Below are 13,483 nucleotides of genomic sequence, written 5' to 3'. Positions count from 1 at the left end.
CATTTTTGTTAGATAAAAAACACACTACTTTTAAATAGTCTAAAAAAATAAAATTTAATACTTAAGTATATTTTCATATGAAAAATCATGTTGAACAGTTTATGTTAAACTATTTGTATGAAAATTAATATATGGACCAGTATGCATTATACGTAATACCATAACCTCACTCTTATATATATTTATATTATGATGAAATCGCGAACACACTATAGCAGACAAAAGATATTTTTAATTAACAATGTTTGGATTTTGCCGTTGAGATAATTATTTGTTTGTTTGCTTGTTTATTTGCTTTGTTTTTCTTCATCCTTTCATCCTCTGCGTGGTGAACGTGAGAGCCATCAATCAAGGTAGCTATCAATTCGTATGTACGAATTTAGGGCCTGTTCGGCCGACGAATGAGAATGAGCGCGGGCACGGGATTTGAACTGAAAAACACTGTTTTTTTTCCCACGTAAATAGTGATTCGGCCGAACAGGCCCTAATAGATGGTATCACTGTACAAGGTTTGATTGTATCGAATTATTCAAGCATGAAGGGCCCCCAGGTAACCTAACACGATCCGTATAGACATGTTGGTGTCGCAAGGGATAACGTGAGCTCACAGATACAAATAAATTTTAATAATGGGGATGTCGACGTGGTTCAAATGTGTGGCTGCCACCTGTCTGGCTGGAAATGCAGTGCAACTGCACGAGTTCGGTCATCATCTGGGAAAGAACTTTTTGGTGGAGAGAGACATGAGGTTTTGATTGATAGAGAAATTAATCAAGAAACTTGTTAATATTAGGGTGTGTTTGGTTCGTCAAGAATAGTATGAAATTGGCACTTTTAAAAAAAAAAAAAAAAAAAAGCAAAAATCCCATTTCATATATTTGAAACCGGTAACTTATAAAGCCTCCCTATAAATTAGCACTGTTTTTGAATTAGTGACTATTTTTCTTCGCTATTCTACGTTTGGATCACTCTAAGAATAGAGTTATTCTTCGAGTTAGCGTTGTTCTTGTTAACTCATTTAAACGATGAAATAGCGCTAACTCTTAGTTAAATATCCGAACAAGCTTGACCAATTTTGTTGTAAGTAAAAGATTTATGAAAAGGGAGTAGATTTATTCCGGATAGTGATAAAATTTATATCAAGATCTACTTTTTATGTTATCAATAGATATATATAGGAATTTGAATTCAAATAAAATGAGGTAGCACTTGTAATTTAATTACAAGTAAAATAATCAAGTGAAAACAAATTTGAATTCAAATATTAGGGATATTTATAATAATAAAAAAGATGTTGATATAGTACATCAACTTTTATTAGATGGTTTATATATATTTGATCGGATGATTATGTTGTGTTATTAATGTTTTTCAAATTAAATGACAAGAATACCAAAATAATTTAATATAATCCATATTAAGTAACGAATATTTTTTTATTAAAAGTTAACTAGTTTTAAAAGCAAATAAAGCATTTCATATTTATCCTTATTTAATTGCATGGTCAAAAATTAATTGCTAAATTTTCTCTCTAATGTCGTGTACCGAAACCGTGCTTATTTTTTAAATTAAGTATGCGTAGAGATTAATAACAAGGGATCAACTAACAGTCTCCCTACTTCAATCCCCTAAACGTCCCCCTAACTATCTAATATATAAAGTACAATGAGGACCACTAATTACTTGGGGAACCACTTACATTTGTGAAAAATTATAAATGGCGCGTGCATGTATGTATACTTATACACGCAAATATTACCATATAATATATTAAGTATTCATACTTATGACATTAAGTATTAAAAAAAAAACTAGACATTAATTTTCTTTTCTCTCCAATCACACACCCATCTTTTACACGTTTTTAGAAGTAGGTTCTTTTTGTCCGTTTAATCTCGTCAATATTTCTAACAATCTGTGAGGAATTTTGTGAATCTAAAACCACAAACATCTTCTACGTAATTTTCTCTTTCAAATGAGATCCATGATGAAGTATTTTTGGATTCTTCGTCGTTCAAGTATCATACCTCGGTGTTCAAGTATTCATACATTGTCAAGTATTTATTACTAATATGTCAAGTATTCTGCTTTAAATGCCGAGTATTCATATCTACTTCATGTGGCTTTTACTTGTTTATATTATTATTTTTTTATACATATTTTATTTGAATTATTGATATCTAAAAAACTTAGTATTAACACTTATGTGTGATATATATCATATGTAGTATTCATTTCTAACTATTGAAGTATGAATTTTTAAATGGACAATATTCAAACTGTTAATATATGAAACGGTAAGTAACAATAGTTAAGACATTAAATATTCATATCTACTTCATGTGACTTTTACTTGTTTATGTTATTATTTTTTCATACATAATGATATCTAAAAAACTTAGTATTATTACTTATGTGTAATATCTATCATATGAAGTATTAATATCTAACTACTGAAGTATGAATTTTTAAATTGACAATATTCAAATCATTAAAATATGAAACGGTAAGTAACAATAGTTAAGACAACAAGTATTCATATCTACTTGATCAAATTTTGTTGTTACTGTGATGCATATGTTATAATAATTTTTAAGACAGAAAGTATTCATATCTACTTGGTCAAATTTTGATGTTACTATAATGCTATGTTTTACTAATAGTTAAGACAAAAAATATTCATATCTACTTATTTATGTTATTATTCTTTTCATACATACTTTATCTGAATTATTGATACCTAAAACACTTAGTATTCATACTTCTATGTGAAAGTGTGTATTGTTATGAAATAATATTTTACTTTAATATTTTTTTATATTTGTAAATAATAGTAACCATATTAACATTTGTATTCATACTTATGAATTTATGTATGAATATTAATTTTAAAAAGAAAATTTTAAACAATGTAACAATAAAATATCATATTCCACCAAGTATATAACAATTTCTCAAATATTATGAAAAAAAAATTTTCTCAATCACAACTAATCCAGCAAATGACAGTTTCCTCAATCATCACAGTAATAACTAGCAAAAAAGATAGTTTACAAATCATGTAGTAAACAACTATGTGTTGGGTTTTCGGATACCACTTTTGGGGTTTCGCGGTAACCAAAACCCTTTTAGGCTTAAGCTGCGGAAAGAACGTAAAACAAAATTTTTACTTCTAACTCAAGCCGTGAATTAAAAGGGATATGCCAGAAAGACCAAAGCAGAGTTCCTTCTGAAGTCTTTCATTGCAAGGACCCTTTTAATCCTTTTTACATATCTACTCCATGATTGATTTCTAAAACTTTAATCTACTTACAAATTAAATAGATTAATATAACATATTTATACCTTGTTTCCAAATCACAGTTGGAATGCAGACCGAGCGAGTAGAGCCTCACCAGGGAAGGAGTCGACTCGGAGTATCACACGTGTGATACCTCTATCGGTTATCCACCAGGACTAACCGGAGAGCGGTTTATTTCTTCTGCCAGAAATACCGTAAACCGCGGAATTATGCAAAAACACTATTCACGGGAATAAGACGAAAACCCGTAAACACGAATTTTCGGTTGCTCAGTTTCATCAATATGCAAAACTGACATACCGCAAAATTCGGTAAAACACTATTCATCGATCCCGTAAATATTCTCCACAACAACCCGCAAGATTATACGTCAACTACGTATAACTTTCTTTTCTCAACCGAAACACTATTTGGGAGAGAAACCGAGAAAGAGAGAAAATACCGATTCGTTTCTGCACGAAAAGATACATGTGAATGTGCATATGTATATATGTGAATATATTTTTCTCTCTCTACCCCTCCACCCCTATTTATAGTGTTTAGATTCGGTTGCAAAAGACCAAAATGCCCTCCAAGTTCGGCCTATTTACAAGATATGCCATTGACACCTCATCCTTTTATATGTGAAATGACCAAAATACCCCTTCCACACCCTTCCACATTCTTCTCCATGCTTCTACACATGCAAGGTGGCATAGGTGTGAAATGACCATTTTGCCCTTGTGGATAGGATTGATGACATGTCATCTGGATAGGATCAATGACGTGTCATGCGGATAAGCACGAATCTGAAAAGACCCGAATGCCCTCGGCCCGAACACAAATAATATTCGTATAATTATTCTGAACAATTATATATATATTTTTCTTTCGATTATTTGTTTCGGTATCGATGACATGTCATCTGGATAGGATCGATGACATGTCATGCGGATAAGGACGAATCTGAAAAGACTCGAATGCCCTCGGCCCGAATACAAATAATATTCGTATAATTATTCTGAATAATTATATATATTTTTCTTGCGGTTGTTGTTTCGGCAATTTATACAATGTGTCCTGCACATTTATAAATTAACCGGTTAACTTTTATACAACGTGTCAAACACGTTTATAAATTAACCAATGTTTTTGCTTGTTATTTTTACATAACATTTATAATTTAATTATAACACGTATAATTAATTATAACCATCTTATCATTGATCATAACCAATTTATAATCAATCAAAATAAGATTCTCCGATTAACTCCTATATGGTGTGACCCAATAGGATCTGTGTTATGTTGGTAAATAGAGTTAAAACTATTTTAACTTCTATAATCATGAGCGGCATCTGGCAACACATCATGACCATCCAATTACACAGATGATGCTGTACTGTACAATATCACGATCCAGTAAACAATTTACTTGTGTCTGTTCTTCTGTCTCATAGCTATCAGATCAGTTTCAAGGTAGATGTGTGTCATCCTTGCTAACTGAATCTTTTCTTGATCTTGAGCAGATTATCAAATATGATTACTCTTGTAATCATACCGCGCGCTGATAATCTTACTCTATCAAGGGGCCCAGTGATGCTATAGCTCGTATAGAGATACGAGGGACAAATAGTATTCTTGGTAAACCATCACTACCTCAGCTAAGCCATGTATACCGAAGAGCTACCGTTATAACTGCATTTTACCGACAGCGTTTGATAACAATCACACATATACATTTCTTAGTGGGAAAGATGAATACCTCATACTTTAGAACGTGACACTGAATGAAAACATAAATGACACAAACACAATTATATTTAATGTTTCATTCGGGGTCTGTCAAATACCATGTTTCTAGAACATGTATCTATGTGATTAAAATGACATCTCGTGTCAGGTGGTTTGTAAAACTTAACCATCTTTTAATCCACATACTAACCTTATAGCGGTAATTAGTGTTCCTGCTAATTACCTTAGTTAGTGACCTTTTAAGATTAAGAGTATATATCATCTATATTATGGAGTTTCACAATTTCAGTCATGAACTCCAAATGATCCATAAATTCAATAATACTCAAGGCAACAAAATGATATTAATCATCCAATTCATGAACAAAGTTTTATGATAAATTATCGTATTATTGACTTCTAGATTATTACAAACTAACACTATAAAGGTGGAAATGAGGCAATTAAGTAGAGGTGTAAATGTAGTAAAGATTCTCTTAGACATTTCATCAAACAGGTTGTGTGCATGAGTAAACAATAAGCAAAGAAAAAAAAAATCAGTTCAAACTCTAACTATCAAATGTGATCTTAGATTCATACGAAACAAAATGAAACAAAACAAATCAAATCAAATAATAATATTTAAAATTCATAAAATAGTGGGGATGATCTTGTTCTGTCTAAAGAAGAAGTGGAAGAGAGCAATGGAGTCATCGAGACGAGGAGGCCATTCCAGTGGAATGAGATCGACACAGCATTGCAACTGAAAACAGTGGGCAGGGGCGAAACTGGAAGGAGGTGGAGTTGAGATCGCCGGAGTGGAGGAGAGACTGGACACGGTTGTGGAGGGAGAGGCAGGGCAACAAGAATAGAGGGAGAGTCAGGGAGGCGAGGGTCACGAGGCTCTGGGGAATAGGAAGGAGATCGGAGAGCGAGGAGAGGTGGTTTGATGTGGAGGCGGCGCTTACAACGGCGGTGTTCAACGGCAACCTCCTCGCTAGAGCACGACGGAATATGATCTCGTCCAATAAAGACTCAAGGCGTACTACAACCACCGCTCGGCCGTTGAAGGGAAGGTGGACAAGCGAAGGCAGGAGAGGGCGGACGCCGCCTCAAAGGCAAAGTGATGAAGCGTGAGTTTATCAGACCAAAGACGATGATACATTTACCAGCCAATGAAAGGAGGAGCGAGTCGTCGGAGATCCATGTCACGGTAGAGGTGTGGGTTGATGAGAATGAAAGTGAAGGAAGCAAATCGGGAAAAAAAAGAGAGGCAGGTGAAAATGGAGAAGATAAAGACGAAATGAGAAAGAGGTTTTAATTTCTAATTGAGTAAGACTTTGACCGTTAATTGGTAAGATTGACTGGTCAGGGGGACATTTAGGGGACCAACTCACGGGAGACAATATAATTACCCTAATATCAAAACAAAGAATAATTAATGATCATGATGTGTATAATTACCCTAATAACAAAACAAAGAATAATTAATGATCATGATGTGGATACTCTTTTACTTGCATAATACATATTTGCCGTACAAATTAAATATTATAGTATTTAAAAAGAAGCAAAATTTGAGACTGTTATTGGTGATATTGACTTTTGGGTGATAGTTTGGATTACTCTCAAACATGTCATTGTAAGTTAACTTTATTTTGTTAATGAAACTGAGCATCGGCCTTTTTTACCAAAAAAACAAAAAGTAAAATTAATAAACGTTTTAGGTAGGGTTGAAACTGAAAAGAAAAAAAGAAAAAACATATGTACACACTCTCCTTCAAATTTTAATTTAATTTTTGTTGGAATTTGATTTTTGAGTGTTGGCAATAGGTGGATAGATTCAATGACTAAGCTTAGCAAACAACGGTTGTGTGAAGCAATTAGCAATATTTGACGTTAGAATTATTGGCGATGCTGACAGGTTGAAAAACCCTTCCACTTTTGCAAATTGCAATGTAGTATAGTCGGATAGATGGCATTCTCATTTTTCCAGCGTACAAGTACCCATGTAGCAAAAGGACTATGTCTTTAATCAGATCGAACAATATATTTATGTTATAGTACAAGTTCCCATGTAGCCTACCAATAGACCCCTTAAGCACCTTCAGCCTGAATTCGTGTCCTCTGAGATATCTCAAACTTTGCGTGACTTTATGGAAAATCCCAACCGTTTAAATATGTCCTGCACGAATCTCAAAGCACACAAAATACTGACCTCCTACATCATCCCGAATAGGCACCGGACACGTCGGTCGCACAAAAGTTGAGATGTCTTAGAGGATACGCACTCCCTTCAGCCTAGTAGGTTTGATTCTTCTTCTTTTTTTATAGAAAAATATATGTTGTCCAAATATTTATTTTCATATCCATTTAAAATTAATCTTATCTATATTTTATCCTTATTTGTTAAATATTAGTCTTATTTTTATTTTATCTTACCAGTTTAAATTTACAAACAATGAATGAATAATGGATAATTATTGAATAAATTGAGAGTTTGTATAATTTAACTCAAAAATATAACAAATAAATAATTATATTAAAAGTGGATAATATCACCAAATATAAAAATTATAATTATTTATTTCTTTATTTACAAAATATATAAATTATTAATTAAATAAAATAATACAAAAAATATAATATAAACCAATTTGTCATAACTTACTAATTAATAAATATAGTATCAAACTGTGTCAACATAAATTAGTGTACTTGAATCCCTACTCTTATTATTATTATTACTACTACTACTATTGAGGATTAAACTAGAATAACAGATCATTATAATAATGTCTATATTAAGATTCAGCAGCTTCTTTATTCCACTTAATTAGACGTTAAACTTATTAATGAGCATTCATTATTGAACATTTTTTAACGCTTGATTACAAGTATTATAAATCCTTTGTGCATGTCGTGTTGCAACACCATATGACAGTCCAGACTCAACACAGAAGATCCAGACTTTGCTTTAGTCCAAATGAATACAAATCACTGGTATATGTCAAAAAATTGATTGCTAATTTGATGCCTGATGGAGATAGTACTTGGGTGGTGTTGTTTTAATTGGCAAAAAAACATTTGTTGATCTTGTTTCCTACTTTAGAATCATCTTACTGTTACATCATTCTCTTTTTCTTTTTACTAAATGTGGTGCATTCTTTGTTACAAATTTTGTAGATACTTTATTCAAATCAATCACATCATGCATGCACTGCAAAAAGAAAACAAACATGAACTACTGTATATAACAACAACAACAATATTATAGAATAAATCCAATTAAACAGATGTAAAAAAACATACTTTAATATAAATATGGGCTATATAGCTTCTTTCAAAATAATAATAATAATAAGAAGAACAACAAAATCCAAATTGAACTATTATATTTTTTTTCAAAATAATAACAATGAAAATTTTAAGATTGTGATCAAGTTAACAAACTATTTTAATATCTACAAAATATTTCTCATCCAGATTTCGAACATACGAGCTCCAATACGAAAAGTATTATCTGTATTACAGTATTACTAAATCAAATACTGATTCTCAATAATAACAAAAAATTAAAGACCTAGATCTAGAAACCGAATCGTCTGCCCCCCGGGGGGCAGAAAATTCCTGCCTCCAGAGTCTCTGCGGGTGGGACCGGTTACTGTTTAGGGTTTAACTATTGTTACTATTTTTAAATGGGGTCCCTCCCGCAGAGACTCTGTTCCTGCCCCCCGGGGGCAGACGATTCGGTCTCCTAGATCTTACCCTATTTTTCCTCCCATCTGTTTCTTTTTTTCTTTCATTTATTTCTTTCTTTTTATTTTGCTGGGACAATGTTGGGTCTTGATTTTTATGCTAAGTATGTAATAACTTGTTTAAAATTTAATGAACCCAAAAGGCTTTGGATCGTTATCTCCATTGAAACCATTCGGAACACCAATAGCCAGAACCAGCCATTCGTATCAATTGTAGTCTGCAGAGGTTCAATAGAAACAACACGCAGGGTTGACTACTGGACGTATCCAGTTTTAATGACTGGAGATGATTACATATATCATCCCTTCCTAATCTATCTATTGTATTATTAAAGCGCCTCTTACCTAAAAAAGCTCTTATCCAACCTTTTATCCTCCTCTCTCTCTCTCTCTCTCTCTCTCTCTCTCTCTCTCAACACTATCCCACTGTAAACACTTGATCTGATCCTCACCGTTCGCTCTGAACGCGCCAATCGATCTTAGGAATGTCGGTCGCACTGGAACGAGGGTTCCTTCATCAGTGCCAGTACGAGGTGCCGGCGCCGGCGCCAGCTTCTTGCAGTTCTTCCTCGGTTGGGAGGAACAGTGATAGCGATGGCGATAATGGAGATGGGTCGGACGGCGGAGATGAGTCTGAGGTACAGAGCTCGTACAAGGGACCGTTGGATACCATGGATGCGCTGGAGGATTCGCTCCCTTTTAGGTACTCGTTTCGTTGTTGATTGGCCTTTTAGTGGCATGAAACTGTAAAGAGGAATTTTAGTGGCGATTCCATTGCTAAGTTGAGTAACTGCAAGTCGTAAAGATCGGTTCTTTATTATTTATTTATTTTCTAGGTAAAGAAAATGGAATTAGTCAGTGTTGACTTGAAGGACAATAAAAATCTCAACTTTAGTATTAGGTTTTCTTTCGACTGAAGTAATTTTATCTAGTTTTCTAAAAAAAAAGGGATCTACGAATGCTTGGAGATTCCATTTTCAATTGCCTAGGCGTTTTGTTGTTTCTTTCGATTCTTAGGGTAAAAATATTAACAGATGAGTTTTAGCTTCATGCAGCGCACGGACCATATGGAGCAACTTTAACCCAATTCTTACACAAACTGTCACCCCTTTTGGTAGGTTAGGGAAAACCAGGGTAATAGTAATCATTTGGAAAACTTAATAATTCATAGATTATGATTACTATTAAGGGAATATGTAACCAAGTATCGGGTATTTTCAGTTTTTGATCCTCAATTTTTTTAGAAGGATCAAGTTGGTCCTTGAACTTTCAAACGAACTTGGTACTTCACTTTCAGAAAAAGAACTAAGTCAGTCCCTTTACTTTTGAAAAAAAAGAAACAAAGTTCGTTTTTTCATCAATTTTTTTGCTGATGTTTATCTGATATTTGAACCTTGTATGTTGCTTGGATACACCAAGTTTGAAGTTATGTAGTAAGTTTTGATATTACTTATTATAGTTTCAGCTTTGTTTGTTTCCATATAGTATAAATTGATTGCATCAACAATGAATATTTTTTTTGGTGAGCAACCTTACAGAGTAAAATCACATGTCAAACTCTAATTATAGTTATTCGTATATGATAAAATAAAGCTCCATAAGCTTACTTGTAGTGCAAAACGCTTCACTCCTAATTAAATTTACCCTTTGCTTGCACTTGGTTACTGTCCAGATAGCAGATCAAAGTCCACATATCAAATAAACTAATCTAAATCAGCAAAAAAATTGGAAAGTAAAGAGACTAATTTGGTTCTTTTGGATAAGCTTTAAGGACTAGAACTTGAAGTTTCCCAAAAGAAATTATTCCCATATTTCTAAAATATTCAAAATATTCTGGGTAGATAGAGGTGTAGCTCAATATTAATAGTGCTCGAAATCTTATTTTGGTATTCTTGAACAAGTCAAGTTTTTAGATAAATATTTTGGTGTCACTTGGTAAGTTCTGTTTCATCAATTTTGTCAAGTCCTTGTTTTCATTTTTTCACAGAACCTTATTATTATTGTTTTAACTGCAGAAGGAGAGGAATTTCAAAATTTTACTGTGGTAAATCCAAATCCTTCACAACCCTAGCCGATGCCATTTCCAAGTCCCCATCAGCAAAGGATCTCGCAAAGCCAGAGAGCCCCTACAATAGAAAGCGCAAAAACCTCCTTTCATTGAATTTCATAAGCAAAAAATCACATTATAACCAAGGCGGCATCACCAAGAAGCCGAGCTTAAATTCAAGTAGAAAAGTGACGAATATGAACACGAGCAGCTCAGGCAGCAATAGCTCTAGCAGTGAAGAGGATCAGGGGCAAAAAGGTCTTTTGCCACCACTTCATCCTCATTCAAGACCTGCTACTGCAATGATTAATGATGATAGTAATGAGGCGATGTCTGCACCAATGAGGTCTTTCTCCATGGCCGATTTGCAAGGGATGGTTGGATCGAGCCCATTGATTGGTCGGAGCGACGGGCAAAAGAGAAGGTTCTATTGAGTCAAATAAATCATGTTTCTGGATTGTGTGTGGCGGCTACTGTATCCATATTTTTTTGTCATGGAATTGGGTTGCCATGTTGTCATTGCATGTAATAGAAATGTACTAAAATTAGTTGAGGGGTTTAAGTTGGTGGTTTATGGAAAACCGAGTTTATGTAAATCTTGTTTGTTGTTGTGTGTGGTACTAATGTACTAGAGTTGTGCACATGTTGTTGAATAAATAATGATATTTCTTGAAACCAAACATTCGAATTTCAAATTTCAAATGCTGTTTGTCCGTAACCGTAAGCGTAAAGTCTAACAGATAAATGGTTCTTGGCTGTAAACTTGTTTCATTCGTTTCCCCCGTGAATCTTCATTGTTCTCTTTATCAGATAAAGAAAAGACAAAAAAATCTTAAATAATATTGGTTATTAAAGACAGAGAGAGAAGAGAGAGAATAGAAATGAACTCTGATCTTTTTTATTTTTTGATTGAGTAACATTACAATGGAGGAATTACCTCTTCTTATATAGACAACAGGTTAGGCATCTAATCTTCTTCTAATTACATGTGTGCCACTAACTAACTTCCTAACTAACCTGTTGCCTCTCTTCCTTAATTACTATAGTGCCACTAACTAACTTGTAGTCTGACTAGCTTTATTACTCCTCCCGCAAGCTGAGCCGGAGGGACAAAGGGTCAGCTTGGTAGAAAGTAGACCAAAACGAGGTGAAGCCAACCGTTTTGTGAAGATATCAGCAAGTTGGTCTTTGGAAGAGAGAAATCGGATGAGAAGAGATTTGTTTGCAACCCTCTCTTGCACGAAGTGATAGTCTATCTCCACATGTTTCGTACGAGAGTTAATCATAGGGTTAGACGCCAAGAAGGTAGCGCCGATGTTATCGCACCAGAGAACCGGGGGAGAAGAAAGAGTCACATGATGTTCGACCAACAAGTACTGAAGCCAAACTAACTCGGAGCTTGTCATAGCAAGCGACTTGTATTCCGCCTCGGTGCTGGAATGAGCAACTATGGGCTGCTTTTTGGATCCCCAAGAGATAATGTTCGCACCTAGAAAGACGCAAAAGTCGGAGGTGGACTTGCGATCATCCGTGGAGCCTGCCCAATCGGCGTCTGTGAAAGCATGTAGGGAAAAAGAGGAACTTGGTTGGAGGGTAATGCCATGAGAAATAGTGCCCTTAAGGTAGAGTAAAATGCGCTTGACCGCAGCCCAATGGGTCGTGGAGGGGGCTTGCATGAATTGGGACACTTTGTTGACTGAAAAGGCAATGTCGGGTCGGGTAAGTGTGGCGTATTGGAGGGCGCCAACAATAGAGCGGTAAAGGTGCGGATCATTGAAGGGATCATCATCAAACTTGGAGAGGGTAGTTTTGGGACACATGGGAGAGGGAAGAGAGTTGGAGTCAAGCATGTTTGCTCGAGTCAAGACATCCTTGATGTACTTGGATTGTGAGAGATGAAGCCCTTTGGAAGCCGAGTTGACTTCAATGCCAAGAAAGTAGTGTAGTTGACCAAGATCCTTCACAGGGAAGAGCTTTTGAAGGGAGTGCATAAAGGAACGAATCACATCGGCACTAGAACCCGTCACAATGATGTCATCCACGTATACGAGTACTATGAGCATGATCCCTTTAGAAGAAAGGATGAAAAGCGAAGGATCGTAACGAGAAGCTTGAAAGCCTTAATCAAGAAGCGCTTTGCTTAACACGTGAAACCAAGCCCTTGGACTTTGCTTTAAACCATAGATGGCCTTGTTGAGTCGACATACGTGATGGGGCTTAAGTGGATCAATAAACCCCGGAGGTTGAGCCATATAGACCGTCTCTTGAAGGTCACCATGGAGGAATGCATTTTGGACATCTAATTGGTGAAGAGACCATCCTCGAGAGAGAGCAACGGTAAGTACAAGACGGATCGTAGTAGGTTGAACCACCGGGCTATAAGTTTCGAAATAATCAATTCCCTCTTCTTGGTGAAACCCTTTGGCAATGAGACGAGCTTTGTAGCGCTCAAGGGAGCCGTCCGCATGGCGTTTGATTTTGTAGACCCATTTACAACCAACGATGTTGTGAGTAGGAGAAGGTGAAACGAGGTCCCACGTGTTGTTGGCAAGAAGAGCATTGTGCTCTTTGGTCATTGCTTCGACCCAATGGTTGTGCGACTTGGCTTGATTGTAAGTCCTGGGCTCGGTATGAAGATAGGATTCGGTCAATAGAGCAACATGG

At 35.2% G+C, this 13,483-nt stretch overlaps 1 protein-coding gene across 1 annotated transcript; it reads left to right on the top strand.

Moving 5' to 3' along the window:
* The first annotated feature begins 9,096 nt into the window (after positions 1-9,096).
* On the top strand, positions 9,097-11,494 carry LOC144553375 (protein OXIDATIVE STRESS 3 LIKE 1-like). Its single transcript, XM_078301507.1, has 2 exons — positions 9,097-9,475; positions 10,788-11,494. Exons 1-2 carry the CDS (start codon positions 9,258-9,260, stop codon positions 11,251-11,253), a joined length of 684 nt encoding a protein of 227 aa, XP_078157633.1. The 5' UTR covers positions 9,097-9,257; the 3' UTR covers positions 11,254-11,494.
* The last annotated feature ends 1,989 nt before the right edge of the window (positions 11,495-13,483 follow it).

Source organism: Carex rostrata, chromosome 4 (assembly GCF_964058835.1).
Source record: "Carex rostrata chromosome 4, lpCarRost1.2, whole genome shotgun sequence".
Lineage (NCBI taxonomy): Eukaryota > Viridiplantae > Streptophyta > Magnoliopsida > Poales > Cyperaceae > Carex > Carex rostrata.
This window is presented reverse-complemented; position numbering and strand designations above follow the sequence as displayed.

Bases quoted from the DNA above. Each gene is read 5' to 3' on its own strand.
- LOC144553375 (XM_078301507.1), top strand. From the start codon at position 9,258: ATGTCGGTCGCACTGGAACGAGGGTTCCTTCATCAGTGCCAGTACGAG. The intron at 9,476-10,787 runs GTACTCGTTTCG...TTTTAACTGCAG, and splicing joins GAGGATTCGCTCCCTTTTAG to AAGGAGAGGAATTTCAAAAT.